At 36.4% G+C, this 18,235-nt stretch overlaps 1 protein-coding gene across 3 annotated transcripts in view; it reads right to left on the bottom strand.

Moving 5' to 3' along the window:
- Positions 1–4,801: 4,801 nt before the first annotated feature.
- Positions 4,802–18,235, bottom strand: part of RC3H1 (ring finger and CCCH-type domains 1) — an 82,594-nt gene continuing 69,160 nt past the window's right edge. For 2 of the 3 annotated variants that reach the window (XM_039348956.1, XM_039348957.1), the window contains exons 18-20: positions 16,347–16,517; positions 15,703–15,809; positions 4,802–12,416 (exon numbers count right to left, since the gene is read on the bottom strand). In XM_039348956.1, the coding sequence (XP_039204890.1) occupies positions 12,266–12,416; positions 15,703–15,809; positions 16,347–16,517 (429 nt within the window). In that variant the 3' untranslated portion in view covers positions 4,802–12,265. The remainder of the gene's footprint in view (positions 12,417–15,702; positions 15,810–16,346; positions 16,518–18,235) is intronic. The other variant, XM_039348958.1, reaches the window with a different exon arrangement.

The raw sequence follows: 18,235 nt of genomic DNA, 5'->3' as shown, positions 1-18,235 counted from the left end.
CACCCAACTCTGCTTGGTGGCTGTACCCAGAAGACTCTGCAAGGTGAGAAAAGCTTCTGATTGCTTCTCCCACTCTGCTTTTCCAGCCACAAACAGCCGCGGTTACAGTCAAGCATAAACAAAATGCCTGGTTGCTAAATGATTCATAGCTGAGCAGAAAATACAGCCCCCCTTGAACTTCTTTTTTCTTCTATGTATAGCTAGATACTGTATGACTCTTTTTCCTTGATAAAGTAAGCAGGCTAAAACTCAAAACTTTAAATTAAATTCAGGTGATGGTGTTTGGGGGATGGTGGTATAAGATACTTATCCCAAAGAAATGTTTCGCTTCTCATCCAAGAAGCTTCTTCATCTCTTCTTCAGCTCCGAAGAAGCTTCTTAGATGAGAAGCGAAATGTCTTCAAAGAAAAACAAGAAAGTCCAGTTGCCTCATGAAAAAAGCACCTTTGGGACAAAAGGAAAGGTAGTTTTACTGAAGAAGACCTGGAGGGTCTACAATACATGGAGGAAGTATGCAGTGTCGTACTCCAAAGCTCTGTTTTAGGCCCAGTACTCTTCAACATCTTCATTAATGATTTGGACGAGGGGATAGATGGGGAACTCATCAAATTTGCAGACAACACCAAGCTGGCAGGAATAGCCAACACTTCAGAAGACAGGCTTAAGATACAGAAGGATCTTGATAGACTTGAACATTGGGCACTATCTAACAAAATGAAATTAAGTGGAGAAAAAAGTAAGGTTCTACATTTAGGCAAGAAAAACCAAATGCACAGGTACAGTATAGGTGGTATATCACTCAGTGGTAGTAACTATGAGAGGGATCTTGGAGTCTTAGTGGACAATCACTTAAATATGAGCCAGCAGTGTGCTGCAGCTGCCAAAAAGGCCAACACAGTGCTAGGCTGCATTAACAGAGGGATAGAATCAAGATCACGTGAAGTATTAATACCACTTTACAATGCCTTGGTAAGGCCATACTTGGAATACTGCATCCAATTTTGGTCGCCATGATGTAACAAAGAAGTGGAGACTCTACAAAGAGTGCAGAGAAGAGCAACAAAGATTATCAGGGGACTGGAGGCTAAAGCATATAAGGAACGGTTGCTAGAATTGGCCATGTCTAATTTAATAAAGAGAAGGATTGGGGGTGACATGATAGCAGTGTTCCAATATCTCAAGGGTTACCACAAAGAAGAGGGAGTTAAGCTATTCTCCAAAGCAGCTGAAGGTGGAACAAGACGCAATGGATGGAAACTAATCAAGGAGAGAAGCAATCTAGAACTAAGGAAAACTTTCCTGACAATTACAACAATTAACTAGTGGAACAGCTTGCCTCCAGAAGTTGTGAATGCTCTAACACTGGAGGTTTTTAGGAAGAGATTGGACAATCATTTGTTTGAAATGTTATAGGGTTTCCTGCCTGGCAGGGGGTTGGACTAGAAGACCTCCAAGGTCCCTTCCAACTCTGATTATTCTATTCTATTCCTATTCTGTTCTGTTCCACTCCACTCATGACTATGGTCAATTGCAAAAGGACCAGTTTACTATGTAACTGCAGGGGGTTGAACTAGAAGACCTCCAAGGTCCCTTCCAATTCTGTTATTGTATTCTATTTGACCTACTTGTGATTTTTATTATCAGGCATTTCCTCTAAAATTTATGACTCAAAGGGGGCCTTTACAGCAGCCTGAGTTAGAATCTGCCACCAGCTGTGTATTCCACAAGTGCATCTTTTTATGACTACAAACCAACATAATTTTTGTATTTGCTGCAATTAATACAAGAGTGCATCTCTGGAGAATGTTTGAATTAGATGGTAGTTAAGGCCCTCAAGAAAGGCTCATTTATGCTATTCCCTCTGCCCATCGTCCCTTAAGTTACTGGCAGATCTTGATTTCTAGCTCCTAGAATCACACCGCTTTGCCCAAAGCACATGGCATCTCAGGACACTTTCTCTGCTGTGTTTTTGGATTGCCAGGGCTCTTGGCCAATTGTGTCTCTTATCCCTTAAAGTGTCCCTCTTACAGCCATCTTTGATGCCTTTATACATCCCTCTTCTCTATCTCTTGGCTAACTATCACATAATACTGCTCAGTGAAGGTTACACTGATGTTCTGGGAAGCTTCAGCATGATGCAGGCAACTATTAAAAGGAGTGAGATACAGGAGAACCCCTATTACTGCTTATCCTTCCCTCCCCTTTCCCAGAGTTACCTTACCAATTAGAGGAAAATGGGGCGAGGAACATCCGAAAGTGGTTTTCACAAGCCCTTGCATTGGAAAGAACATGGTGTTAAATTCTGCACGAGGAAAACAACTACTGTGAAGCTTCAAACCATAGTCAAGGTTAAGTAAGGGACATTTCAGGAAATGAGCCCTTCCATGGCATTTTGGAATGTTGCTCCCCTACTGTAGGCTGTTTATAAGCTCTTGGATATCATCACAGGGCCAATGCTGTGGAATTCCTGAGGCTTTTGCTTTTGGATTATGTAATCCCCATGTAATTTGAGGAGGCAAACATGGGCTTGTTGCAAACAATCTTGGCCACAACACACACAGGTGTACATATGCGGAATCTGTGTTCATAATGAGGCTTTTTGAGAAAGAGAGCATGTGGATTTGCTTAGCCTACAAGAGAGGTAATACGAAATAGAAGAGCAATCTTCAAATATCTGAAGGGTTGTCACACCAAAGCTTATTTAAGGCTCAAGAATGTTTTAACAGAAACAGGATCAGTTGGTTAAAATTCCAAGGAAGTAAGTTTAGGTTTGACTTGAGGAAGAACTTGATTGTATCAATTGTAGGCCAGTTATTACATCATATGTTGTTAAAGTCTTCAAAGGCTGAGTGATAATTTGTCAAAGATGCTGTGGATCCTGCATTAAACAGAGGGCCTCTAAGGTCCGTTCCAATGCTATGATTCTATGTAGTTCCACTTCAACCCACTGTGCAGTTCTGGTTAGTAATCATATGAAAGTGTTTCAGTTTGTAGTGATTCCAACATGAGGTACTATATCGCTTAGTACTCTCCTGCTATTTAACACCTATATGAAGCTGCTGGGTGAGATCATCCATTGGTCTGGGGCGAAGGACCTGAAGTACAGTAATCACACTCAAAATTGTATCAACACCCAGGCTGAGCTGGAGAAGCTAAGAACTGCCTGAAAATGTGTAGAGGCCATCGGGATCTGGATGGATAAAATAGACTCATGAAATCCTTCCAAGATCAAGGTTTTTTTTTAAGTCGATAAACATCAAGTTTCTCCTGAAATAAGAGCTGTGCTACCACCAATTGTCATCAGCAACTTAAACAGGTGGAAGCCATAGTCAGAAAACTTTTTGTCCAGCATTAAATGGCATGCCAATGTTGTCCTACCTTAATCAGGAAGCCCCAATGACAGCAACCCATCTGCTTAGCACATGGTTTAACTACTGCAGGGTGCTCTGTGAGGGGCAGCCTTTGGAGAAGAAATGGAAACTTCAATTAATCCAGAATGTGAGTGCCAGACTGTCTAGCCAATCACTTGTTTATCCTACAGACTTCCTATTACCATGAATAGGTAGTATTTTGCTGCAGTAAACTCTGGGCAGAATCTCTTCTTGCACAGCTCATACTATTTGGACAAAGCTGCCAATCTTTTCTACAGAGTTACCTATATTATGGAATATGTTATCCAAAGACTCAGAAAACATTCTATTCTTGTATGCAAAAAGATTCTATAAACATTTGTTTCTATGAGCTTTTGGTTCCAGTTGATTGGCACGTTGGGCTCTTCCAACATGTTTCCGTTTTTATCTTTTAAATTATTATTAGTGTGTATTTTGATTTTTTTACCCTGTTGTACATTGCCCAAAGTCTAGCTCTATTCAACTTCCATCCATTAGTTATTTAGCCAATCCAAAATCAATATCAAAAAGTGAAAGGATTATTAGAACTCTTTTTCTTTTGTATACCTACTTGAAACTAGATATAGGAGCTAAGAGGCTGAAGCGGTTCCCAAAAGGAAGCAGGAGCAAGAAAACATTTTATAATCTATCACAGTAATTGTTTTAAAGTCAAATTTTGCTCTCCTTTTTGCCCTGTTACTTTTCCTGCTTTATAACTCATATTAGTGGCTCTCAGCCTGACAGTACTGGGTACTCTAAGTGTAAAACAAGTAAAAAGCTGCAAAATCTATTATTTTTACCTGTTCCAGTGAAAAACCTCTTTTTTTCAGGAAAGGAGTGTAAGTAGAACTCAGTTAATGATCACTCATTCAGCAACCATTCAAAATTTTCTGGTGTGGAACAAGTGGTACGGTCCTTTAAGTTCTGACTGTCTCAATACCCTCATGGTCATGTGATTGCAATGTTTCTTGGCAACTGGCTTGTCCTTACAATGGCTGCAGTGTCCTGTGGTCACGTGATCATCATTCGCAAACTTTTCTGCCAGTTTCCCATAAGCAAAGTCAGTAGGGAAGCTGGCAAGGAAAGTTCCAAGTTGCTTGTCTAAGTGGCTTCTGCCACTTTTTCTCTTGAGAAGTCCAGCTACGAAGTAAGAGATCTCGGGGATCCTGTATTCTCTATCATGTGCCCACCCCAGCACCTCTCTGCCTGCATTCTGTAAGGTACATTTGGCCAGCCATACTCATACCACACTAGTGCACCACACCTGGAGCAGTCATTGCACATATATATTGGGAGCAACATTAAATATGAAGCCGAAGGAAGGCAAAGGCCAGAGAAAAGGGATAAACATTTTATAATACCAATCAACAGAAAAATTCAAGCAAATTCACAAAATTACTCACACCTTTTACTTAGTATCTTGGAATCTTTATTATCATCAGCATCACCCTAGACTAATTCTTTTTTTCTTTTCTTTCTTTTTTTTTGTTAAATATACCTCCGCAGGGCACAATCACATACAATCAATACGATTGGTAAATTACATGAGCTCTATCCCAAGCATAAATGCACCAAAATGTCAAAAAAGTTATTAAAAAAAATGAACTCCACCCAAAAAGGTGATAATGACTTAAGAATGTCTCGGGGAGACTGGTACAATCCTAAAAAGACCAAAGGAAACTTGGCTTAACCCCCCCCCCCCAACCATAAAGAATGCACATACAGAGAGAGAAATCCCACAACTGGAAATGACCAGGAGATTTTGGAGGAGGGAGAATAATGTATGTCAAGTTGGCTGAATAAAAATAAGGAGCAAAATCCAGATTGCTGACTGCCAATCCTTGAAAACTAATTAAAAAAAAAGTAAAGTCGCCTTCAAGGAAAAGGTTCATGGTTAGCAACAAGGCTGCTTACATAGCAAGCAGAGACTGCAAGGCAATTGTAAACTCACAACAGACAGAAGAGAAACCCTTTAGGGTGCAGGATTAGAACTAAGGGCTGTCAAAACAGCTGGCTGAACAGACAATTTTCATTAGGTCTGCCTATCCTGCCCTCCACCTCTGTCCCGCCCTATGAATGGCTAACTTAGAAAGAGTGCCTTATGCAAATCCAGCTGTGGGATTCTGATCCAGTTACACAATCTGGTTTTGGATGCCAAAGACTTGTGAGTATTGTCTGCTACAACAAACTAACATTAACAACAAGAGAGCACAGAGGTGGTCTTCTTGCACACATCCCACACATTCGGAGGGATTTGTGTGGAAGACATTCCCACTACAATTGTGCCTGAAGTCACTTTAACATACACAAAAGCAAACAAATTTTGTTTACAGCAAACATCAAATATGCCACAGGATTTTGTTTTTATAATGTGTGTGTGTGTGTGCGTGTGTGTGTGTATATACATTTAACATTAGCATACCTAGTACTTTTAATTTTCAGAGAGAAGGCTGCACTTCGATGTGTTCTTTTAGACTCCTCCCTTCAGTATGTTATGTCTTCAGACAAGATACTTTTTTATATGTGAAAAAAGCATCAGGCAGCCATATGTAACATGCAGGCAAGTAATATAAGATACCAGAATAGAAGCTCTGTAGCTACTGAATGGTAACTATAGCTATTAAAGATACTATCAACACAATGAAGGTTTAGTGTTCCAAATTTTAAATTTCATACAGATGTCAAAATGCAATTGTCCCGGCCATAACATTTCATTCTGGGCATTTACTACTGTATCCAACACAATACAGAAATCTCACTGCAATTTTTATAAAAGGAGAATGGCACTTCTTGATGTTATACATAGCCTTATTAATTTACTCTTGTGACACAAATACCAATCTTTGGGCTGGTTTGATGAAAAAGGACACTGTCTAATATATGAATATTGCACAACAGATCTTAGAAAAATATGGAGCTACTTTTTCTCATGGTTGAGAAAGGTTTTTTTTGTAAAGTGACCTTCAAACTGTTACTTCAGTCTGTTATAATTTCGGGGGGATATCTGTTCTGTAGCAAAAAAAAAATCCTTTCACAAAAAGATATAATTCCTATTCATGTCCCATAACTGCATCATAACTATTTGATGACATAGAAATAGGTCGAAGCTAAGGCAATCCGCAACTTTATAACTGCTGTTTTTTATTGTGTGCATTATTAGGAAACAATTGTGTGTTATTTACTTGTGATATGTACCGCACTTGTCTGGACAAGGGAACTCCAGTATTATCATTTGAATGACTGTATTTAATGTGAAACCATGATTTAGTGCTATGAGAATGAACTTCAACTATGTTTTCATTAAATACATTTCATTTCTCTTCTGGACATGAAATAAGATTACTTCTACATTTGATTCACCATATTGTTTGATTAGATGGTTAAGTGGTTTAAATTTTGCTTTATCTTATCACTGAAACAAACCAACTATATGAATTATTTTGAACTTAATACAAAAAATATTTGGTTTAGATGACATGGTAATTTGTACTAAATCTAAAACAGAAACAAAAGATTGTGAACTCTTAGCTATTCTAGGGGAAACATAAATGCTGAGTGCTCACAGTGGCTCATTCTAGTTGCAACAAATTATAGCTTAGTGGTGTTTTTTTTGTTTTGTCAAATACTGACAAAAGTGCTCCCCCATTTGTATCAAGTGTCCTTTCTGCCCAAATCAGTCCAGAGACTGGATAAGTAGTATGAATCCATGTTATTGACAACAGTATTAGTGAGAATTTTAAAGAAAATTCTATTAAAATTCTCACTTATATTAGTAAATGTCGTCACAAGGTGTGATAGCAAAACACACGAGGTAAATAGCTTATCTGGATAGGACTGTCTTTATAACCTTGAGGAGTTTTTGCCCATCCTTTTTAGTATTTTGAAATGGATAAGTAGTAGGCAGCTGCATGATTTCCAGCTCAGTTCTTCAACTGCTTGTCTCCCCTCTCCCCCACTTGCTGTACATAAAGCAGATGTCCTGTTCATAATAACAGCAAGATCTGAAAACAGATGAAAGATCTGAGGCTGGAGCTAAAATGTCAAATGACATCCTGGCAAATATAATTCAAGACTTGCAGATCATAATTAATGTAACATTGGAAGCATGAAGTATAACTGGAGAAGGCTTTCTATGGGAGTATTTGCTTTAATAAAGTCCATGCTTACCAAATGGACAGAATTAGGAAAAAAGAATGCTTTTCTATTACATTAGGTTGCTGAGATGGTGGATGTATTTTGTGATTCCTATCCAGAGAAATTTCTGTAGAGGTTTGGAAAAACAGACAATAGGTTACTATTTGTTGTGTTTCCAAGCAACAGTGCAACGTATTTTCCACAGCCAAATGTAAAGAAACAGCTTACATAACTTAACTATGCAAACATATTTAGATTGATGATGCTATTTCAGAATCTCTCTCCAGTTTCTTTCAAGTTTCCTTATACTTACTTCTAGTACAGTTCAATAGAAAATTTCAAGCAGAAACAGTGAAAATAAACAATGTTTCTTCTAAAAACACTTTTTGTACATTATAAATCTAAGTGTGTTGGGATAACATTCACACATCTTTTTAAAAGGTAAAGTAATTAAGGTAAATGGCTATAAATGTAATGATCCTTAACAAAGCACTTCTGAAATGAGCTAATAAGTCATCATCATAAAATGCATTTTGTAAGACTTGTCAGTCACGAATTTTTATATCTATTTACCACTGGTTAGGTTTGAAAACATAAAAAGATTTTCAGTCCAAACTGGCTATTGTAGTAAAATGAATAGAAGAAAATAGAAAACAAAACAAAACAAAACAACAACAATCAAACCAAGAGTAAAGCACAAGTCTTTGGCTCTCCTTAAGTGTATAGGGTATTTTCCATATTTATACAGACCCCTCATTTGCCTACAAGTAGGGGCAATACCACATTTATGCATCACTGAGTAATAACACCATAAGGAAATGCAACTTCATAGAAGTTATTGGGTACTCAAATTCATCTGAATGCTCTATTTTGAGGCAACATGCTGTTACCTGGTGCATGAAAAAGGGAGGATAATGGGAACATACAAAGGAGAGATGTAAAGACAAGAAGCAGAAATTAAAAAAGTAATGTTCGAATGGATCTCACAGGTCCTAATTAGCCAAACACATTTAATCTAGAAGTCTGAGTTGCATGCACTGAATTAAGTATTACTGAATATTGATATTCTGAAACCTGGGCTTTTGCTTTATTTTTTAAAAAATGACTTAAATCCTTCATAAAACTTGCTTGGGGTTAAATATTTTAGTATCTCTCAAATACTTCTTTTTATTTAAGTACACAATATAAATTTTGCTTATGATGCCAAAGCATCCTAGTATAAAAAACAACCTATTTCATACAACTCAGTGTATTCCAGTCAAGTTTAAAATAAAATATGTTTTAAAAATAACATACTGCTCTTTATTATGTACAGCATAGCTGGATGAGAGTGATACTGATATTTTATTGAAAAAAGATATTGATCATAACCATGAATCTCATTCAACAATTCTCAGAAAAATGAATTATAGTTCCACAAGCAGTCTAAATGAAGATGGAGGATATTTAAGAGTTCAGCTATGATCATAACACGGCCATGCATATGTATTTGGCTTGTTTCCTCTTTTCTAGTGGATAGAAGGCAAATATTTTTCATGCCTGCAAAAAGTCAAAATTTAGAATGTAAAGCTAATGCCAAAGTTCATATGGATGGCTTTATAAGCCCAATGTGTCATTGTTTCCACATCAATCTGAATTCTGCTCCCAAATAGAAATTTTACGGGGTTTTAACAAATGGATTTGAAAAAGCTAGTTTTTTAAAAAGACACCTGAGAATACAGTATTATACATTCTTCTGTATGAAAGTCAGACAGTTCTTTACATGGTCATCACTTTAACTTGTCCTCTAAACCCTGAAAAAGAAAACAGGAAACTAAGCCAAGATCAAAGTGCTCTGCAAAGGTTAAACAGAAACTATTTGCTTATGCATAAAGGGAATTAACCTAGATAGGGCACTGTGCACAAAGTACAACTGTAGGAAAATAATGGAAGGTCTTGTTAGCTCAGATTCAAAGCATTTAATTTTATAGCAGAGATTTCTCAATGTTAACAACAGCATCTTCCACACACGTTTTGCCTACTGCTTTATGAACATATGTACATGTACATATGTAAAATAATCATATGCACAACATGAAGAATATGCATGTATACAAAATATGGGCCTATGCATATGCAATATCTAGAGGCACAGATGTGCTATTAATGGTCTAAAGAATGCATTAATGTAAGAGGGGAAGTTTTTGTCATTACAATTCCAACTCTTCCATACTTATCTTTGATACATATAAAGTTAAATGTATGAAAAATGTTCAGTCTTCCATCTCTTTAGCCAGAAAACATCCTGTATGAAACAAGTCTACTTGGCATATCTAGATGGAAGCCAATTTTTCTGTTATTCCAAGATGGATTTCTTTGGAAAAAAAACATGTTTAAGAATGGCCTTATATTGGGAATAGTGTACCTGATTCACTAAAAAGATTTCTTATATTGTAGACATGGCAAGAAAAATAATTTATATAAGCAAACTTTCTTTAATTATGCCATGGCATTAGTTTACTTCAGAAAGGAAGACAGGAAATATATAACAGAGTACATAAAGAACATTAGATGAGAACCTAAAGAAAAGCAGAGTTTTTCTTCCACTTTCTTCTAAGTGAAAGACTGGGTGAAAATATGAACAGAAGAGAAAGTTCTGTGTGATATCAAGAGTGATTTTTGATGCAGAATTAAATAAATCAAAGAAAAGAGAATTAAAATGTCTTTTAAAAGAGAGAGGGAGAGGGATGTGTGTATGTGTGTGTGTGTGTGTGTGTATGTATATACATACATACCTAAAGACACACCACATACAGAATGCTTCCAAGTCCTGGATGTTATAAAATAGTGGTAATCGTGAGAAAATATCCTTAAATATCATACACATGCAGACAAAAATATGAAGGTGTGCATGCATGTGCTTATGTCTAAGTATACACATGTGTACATAATTTAGTTTTTTCTTTAAATGAATGCTCAAATCCCAAGGCAATACGGGCATTCGTTTTTTAGCCTGCCAGGTTGTGAAATAATGTAAAAAAGCAACACCTTGACTTGGTAACTATATTAAATAATCAGTATTTGTAAATGTCTCTATTTTGACTCTTCCTACTGGTAGGCAACAGGGGGCCTGTATGCTCACAACATTTTTATTTAAGAATAAAATGGACATAAAAGGATGTGTTGAAAAGTAATCTAAAACAAGATTAATAAACATTTGCTTTTACCCAACCAAAGCAATGCTTCAACTTATTACATAGCCAGTGCATTCTGAAATTTTAAAATGTAATTTACAGAGAAAGGATGCAAGAATTTTCTTCCAGATTTTCCACTTATACACCTTACTCAATGCCAGTAAAATAGAGAGAGGAGGACCAAAGTTAAATTTGTACACAGTGTGGATATGACCACATCTGTGCATTTTAAGAAATGTGATAAATGAACTTGCATTTGCAGAGCTAGGAAATCTTTTCATTTCATACATATTTGAAATGGTGCTACTTCTGTAATGGACTTGCTGAAATTAACATGATTTAATTTCTTTGGAACCATTTTTTTTATTAAAATCAAAACTCTTGAGTTTCAAAGACTCAGTTTTGCCATGAAAGACAATGCTGACCAATCATGGTATTACTCACTTTGGATGCAAAATAAACAGGAAGGAGAATATTGTTACAACCAATTTTATGTTTCCCATCATGTTTAAAATAGAATTTGTCACCTTGCACCTCAGGCAGATTCCAAAATTCTCTTGCATCAGAGAATCATCTAATGTACCTGCCTGCCCCCCAAGGATATAGGATAATACAGAAATTGTAGTTCACACATGTGAAAGAAGCTGGAAGACCCATATTTACGATACTAATCTTTGCACCTTTATCCCATTTGAAGTCATTTTATACCAGTTTCCAGATTCTGCTTTAATCCAGTTCTGAGGAGTTTTTTTAAAGCTTACTTATGCAAATGAAACACTTGCTCTATGTCAGAAATGCCATAATCAATGCTTCTTAGCCAGTTTATAATGAATGCAAGGCAGCACATTTCTATTCACTTTTAAGATGGAATAACTACTGCTACTCCTTGAACTTTTCAGTGTTCAATAAAAAGTTTGATTTCTAATGCAATGGTAAATCCTTCACAATCTTAAATTAACAAAAGTTACGACAGTATCTATAAGAGAGGTACAGATTTGCGATAGTTTAGACAGTTCTCCTCCATCTCAATTCCTTATTTTTAAAGCTCACAAAAAGAAATGGTGAATGAGCTTGTTCTGGCAGGAGAATGAACAATATCTAGAAAAGTTAAAGATACACTGGGTATGTAATAATACCAAAATAAAACAGAAAGCCTATCCCATTAGATCACACAATTAATCAAAGTATGTGTGTCTGTGTGTAAAATGTGTGTGTGTGTGTGTATACACATATATATATACATATATATATACACACATATATATATATGTATATAATATCTGTTTCTTTTAAAGCCCTGGCATTCAAGGCATCCAAAGTTATTAAAATAAAGTTCATTCACAGAACAAAAACAAATTTAATTTGAGTTGTTTGCAGATACTGCTAATTTTCATTTTTTAATTAAAAAATGTGTTAATGTGAACTATGTGCAGGGTTTGTTCCTAGTAGTGATGTTGTGCACATTGTCTCAGACTTGCTATTGTTGAAGACCTTTGCTCAGCGTCTTTCATCAATCCAAGGATGGGAAAAGGTGACCCCCGACAGAAGTGGAGGGATAGTCTTGTTCCTTCAAGGAGCAGAGGTGGGTGTTGCTCCAGTTCTCTGGGTATCCTGGTCACCTGCTCCTGCGTCGGTGTCCTCTGACAAGTTCAGAGCTGTAGTTTTGTTTGACAGAAGGCCTATAAGTTCTTGGGTTGGGGCAGATCCATTGGGAAGATCACTGTTGAGTAATAAGTGTCAAAAAGGAAAAGAGACAAGGAGTAGAAGAAAAAAAAGAAAAAAGATTAACGTTGAGCAAAGACACTGAATATAACTAAGCTATTTCAGATGGCCCTCTGAATTAGTATATAACAGCATCAGTATGACACTAAACCCTAAGCAAAAATTAATCTCTAATGTTACTAATATTTTTTAAAATTAATTTTATTTCTGCACTCCGCTAGGAATAATCTAATGTTCATAATACCTGCCTATGATTTATTCACTCAGTCTATTACCTCCATCTTCAGATCAATTCTAAACTGCTAATCTATAATTTCTAATTTTTCCTTCAGGCCTGGTTGTTTGGACCATGAAACAAGATTATGTGTCTGGAGAATAATAAACCATCAAAACTGAGAAGATATATCGATAGAGAATATATTTTCAAAGGGTTCTGCTTGTAGTTTGTGGGTTTGCTTATTTAAATTCACATTCTTCATTAACCACAAAAAGTTGCACCTATAATACTTGGACATCCCGATCACCATTTGGGGCATCCCACAAGTATAAGTAGGATAGTTTGTTAGAACTCTGTCTCTAGTAAGCATGAACAGAAGCAATAATTGGGCCAAGGAAATATAATATATATCTTTGACTGATGGGGTATGAGTGTGCACTTAGCACACTTAAACAACATATCAAAAATCTGGAAATCCAACAAGATCAGACTGCTCTTTTCAAGAATGTTTTCTGAGCTGTCAAACCGCCTCATTTAAAGCAGCGAGATATTTATATCAAATAAGTATCCCAAAAATCTGAAGGCATGTTGCAACGCACTTCCCATAGCCGTTTTAGAGGGCTGATACAAAAAATACCATATGAGGTGAGACTCTGCCCCTGTGAATGCTCCAGGAAATACTGATCTTTTTTAAAAGGCAAATACTGTTATCAGATCAGTATAAAGCAGTTTCTCTGAATGTGGCCAAATTCTGCTGTGCTGCATGTAAAATTGGACAAACTAATTGCTCATTGTTAATCTACCACCAATCACAATATATTATTCTGCTTGTCATTTATTTTTATTTTTTACTATTATTATTGTTTTAATGCTGTTATTTGCTGGTCTGTGGCTGTAATAAAGACTGACTGATATAACTTTGACACATTGTTACCTCAAGAATTTTTTTTTTTAATTTCCTTCCCACCACTGCAAAAACAATATTTATCAAAGTTGGCACGATGAGCATGTTCTGATGTGTATCAAGCTTTTTTTGGCTCAGTCTAGGAATTCTGTAAAAATTAAGCCAGTTCTAGATGATTGCACTGTCAAAAGTTCTATAGACAGTAATATTCTAAGATTGCTGTGCTGGTTGACTGCCAGCATCAGTTTGGAGAACGTCTTTGGAAGGAACCAGCACTATCACTGAAAGAAACGCCTACTCAGAATGTCAGGAGGACTTAAAGTGCCTAATTTGAAATTATACTATGATGCGGTGGTTTTAACACTGATTAGTGATTGGCTTAATTTAACAAATAAAAGTATACTTCACCTTGAGGAATGGGATTTATTATATGGGTGGCATTTATACTTAATTTATAATAAAAAAGTTGACCAGGCTTTTAAATCTCATATTTTAAGAAGTGCATTATTGTGTGTCTGGAAGTATTATTATAGGTTAAATTATAAAATACCAGTCTGGGGGATTCCTGGAGACGTGATAGAGGGGGTATCTATGGGTGTGAATTTGGATAGGATTTCTTATAAGGAACTACTTAGATTGGTAGGGAATGATTGGCAATTAAAACCGTTAGTTGAGTTAAAGCAAGAAAATATCGTACAGTCTTGGTTCCAGTATAATCAATTATTGGTTAGGTGGAAGTTAGATCAAAAGGTTGGTATTACCTTAATGGATGAGAAATTGGTAAAATAGATTAAAGATCAAAATCGAGCACATATAAAGAGAATTTATAATGCTTTAATAGAATTGGATTCGGAAATGGATTTAGTTAAAGATTGTATGGTAAAATGGGCCCAAAATATTCAAGAACCGATTCCATTGGATATATGGGAGGTAATTTGGGTTAGAAATGTAAAATTTACCAGGCCCAAAATTTAAGAGAAAATTTTTACAAAATGTTTTATAGATGGCATCTGGATCCTGTCTTGTATGTATCCCAATTTACAGCCCAAATGTTGGAGATATGGTAGCTTGGATACTACTTATTTTCATATCTGGTGCACTTGTGGAAATATAAAAGCTTTTTGGATTAAGATTTGGTGGAACATTCAAAAGATTTTTAGGAGAAAGATAAAGTTTACTTCACAATTATTTTATTGGGTGTTATTGCAGATTGTGATGCTAAAGAAATTAATTTGATGTTGAATTTGATAACAGCTGCAAGGTTATTGGTAGGGCAATATTTTGCTCCTGTTCCGGCAGGCCTGGGGCTGATGTCCCCGGGGGGCTGGGATATGATCGGACTCGCGGTATGATTGGATTATTTTATTGTTTTACGACTGTTTTTAATTTTGTACGCCGCCCTGAGTCCTTTGGGATTGGGCGGCATATAAATATTTGTAAATAAATAAATAAAATAAATATTGAAAGAAGGATTGTTTGCCTACTATAGAAGAATGGACGCTTAAAGTGTCAAATTTAGCAGAAATGGCAAAAATTTCTGCTTACTTGAAGGATCATTCACAAGAAAGATACATTTCGGTCTGTAGAAGATGGATAGATTATATTCAGAATAAATATGGGACTAAAAAGTTCATTTAGTTTATGAGTAAATTTTAGAGTATTATTATTATTAATAGTTTATTATAGTTGAATTTTTATTAGTTTTATTATTATTTTTAGTAGTAGTATTGTTAACAATTTGGATATTGTATTGTTTAATAATATTGACTTGTTTATATTATTATGTTTATTTTTAATTTGTTTATACCTATGTTAAAGGGGAGTTAAAGCGCATTATGGACTTTATTTATATAGTTGGTTAATGTTAGTTAGAGTTTGATTATTATATTTGTAACCCTGTACTCAGCTCTGGGAAGTGGGGAGGGAGAGGGGGGGTTAGGGGGGGTGGGTTTTGGGGTGTATACTGTAATTTTTATAAAACTTTTCCCCCCCAAAAAATGTCAGACATGTGTTGTATGTCCTGACTACTGCCATTCAGAAAACACTGAATTTTAAATACTGGCAAATAAAGTAAAACAATGTCAATACATAAAATGAAAATAACTGTGCCCAATGTAATATTTAAGTTTGAATTAAAGTACCAATAAAAATAATTCTTATTACCTGAATGTTAGAGAAAGATCCTCAGGTGGTACTTTGCCTTGCTGTCCATTTTCAGTCTGTTTACTAGCATTTGCTTTGTTTTTCACATCCAATGAAGACTGGCTCTCCTTGGGAAAGGAAAGACAAATTCATGGTTCACAACGTACTGTAAGCTTGCTTTACAAGTGGGAAGAAATTATGAAGCACCAAGCCAAGCTCTACATCCATACTCACACAAAAGCTACAAACAAAGGAACATAATCCTAGGCCAAGCTGTTTTATTTTACCAGGCTAGAAAGCTTTCCAACACATGTGCAAGCAGCAGAGACCAAGGAAGTCTATCACCATGGGCTGGAAAAACCACTGTCCCCTTTTCAAATACCATTTAAAAAATATTGTGTGCAGATTGTAATATAGTGTGCATCAGATACTTAAGAGGATGGATTATTTGCTGTAATCTGAGTATTTGCCAACATTCAGTTGTGGTAGGTTGCAAAATTAAATTTATAGAAAAACAAAAACCTATAAGCTACCGGCACTGAATATTCAAAATAAATGACTCTTGTTCAGAAACGGTGAGAGCAGTTAACACTGCAACTCACCAAACAGAAGTAGCAGCAGCAGCAGCAGCAGCAGCTTCTCTGCCCACCTTACAAAACACTCACCATGCTTAGTTCCCGGGTTCTCTTCCCGATTTCCCTCTCCACCTGGTGCAGCTCCAAGCTCAGCTGTTCACTTGAGATCATTCCAGGCCACTTAGGAGGTGGCGGTGGGGGCTGTGGTTGGCCTGCCAAAGGGGTCGCTTCCCTCTGCAACAGCAGCCTGTTACTAACCGCCTAAATGCACAAAGCCAAGCACATACACAACTGAGCACACAAAATATACCATGCAGACATGGGAATCAGGCCAAAATGCAGTAGTATTGTTTGGCTCCTAATGCCCAACATTCTTTATTAAAGAATGGCTAATTTATTTATACTTTCTATGCTGCTTTTATAGACATGTTCAAAAAGTGTAACACATAAGGTAAGAGGAAGACAAACTTAAATTAGAAATATAATGGCTAAAGTATGTACTTTTTATTGTAGAGGAATTTCCTGATGAATTTTGGTATTCTTTTGAAGTTTATGAATTCATCAGTGATAAACTACAATAATCCAAATTCCATGAAAGACAACTTCTTTCTCTTCTTTACAAGGTGGAATTAAAGTTTATCTTCTGAAGTATATTCAGTTTTAAGCAGGCCAATGAAAAGACCAATAACTTGGCCAGTGCTCACTGTAAACTGACTGCATCCTAGGATGTATTTCTTGATCTCATAAAGAGTTCTACTTAAATCCAAAATGTGAAAACACTGATATAAAGATATCTGTAGAATTGATTTATATAGTACTGTAAGGATTTATCTTGTCTACATAGCCATAGGAGTTTGGGCAGTTCCAGTAACCATCATTAAGCAAGGACCTATGTGGTCACAACTAGGACTTCCTGCCAGCTTCCTCATTGACTTTGCTTGTCAGAAACTGGCAAGAAAGGTCACAAATTGTGAACACACAACTGGGGGATGCTGCAATATGATAATCAGAGCCAGCCTGGAGCACCCAGATCATAATCAGATGACTGCAGGGTCATTGTGACAGCTATAAGTAGGAGTTATAGTTATAACTACGTTCAATGCCAATTTAAGTTCAAATAGTTGTGGAATGAGCGGTTGTTAAATGAGGACCACCTGTATAATATCACTGTATAAATGAAAAATAGTTAAATATTTCATTTTCAAAATTTATTTATTTATGAGACTTATATACCGCTTTAAGTGCAAGCACTCTCTAAGCGGTGTACACCAGTAAGCAATGAATATATATATTTACATTGCCCCCAACAATCTGGGTCCTCATTTTACCTACCCCGGAAGGATGGAAGGCTGAGTCAACCTTGAGCCGGTGAGATTTGAACCGCTGACCTGCTGAACACAGTCAGCTAAAGTGGCCTGCAGTTAGCACGGAAGGTTTTACATAAATAAATATAATATATAGTGAGAGGAAAATTATTTGATCCCCTGCTGATTTCTTTGCCCACTGACAAAGAAATGATCAATCTATAATTGTAATGGTATGTTTATTTTAACAATGAGAGACAGAATAACAAAAAAATCCAGAAAAACACATTTCAATAAAGTTATAAATTGATTTGCATTTTAATGAATGAAATAAGTATTTGACCCCTTCCCCAAACATGACTTAGTACTTAGTGGCAAAACCCCTGTTGGTAGTCACAAAGGTCAGACGTTTCTTATAGTTGGCCACTAGGTTTGCACACATCTCAGGAGGGATTTTGTCCCACTCCTCTTTGCAGATCCTCTCCAAGTATTAAAGTTTCGAGGCTGATGTCTGGCAGCTCGACCCTTCAGCTCCCTCCACAGATTTTCCATGGAATTAAAGTCTGGAGAATGGCTAGGCCACTCCAGAACCTTAATGTGCTTCTTCTTGAGCCACTCCTTTGTTGCCTTGGCCATATGCTTTGGGTCATTCCCATGCTGAAATACCCATCCACG

The sequence above is a fragment of the Crotalus tigris genome, unplaced genomic scaffold (genome assembly GCF_016545835.1).
Source record: "Crotalus tigris isolate CLP2741 ecotype Arizona unplaced genomic scaffold, ASM1654583v1 scf7180000018217.1405312, whole genome shotgun sequence".
Classification (NCBI taxonomy): domain Eukaryota; kingdom Metazoa; phylum Chordata; class Lepidosauria; order Squamata; family Viperidae; genus Crotalus; species Crotalus tigris.
The sequence above is the reverse complement of the archived record's forward strand: the minus strand, read 5'-3'. Positions and strand labels throughout refer to the sequence as shown.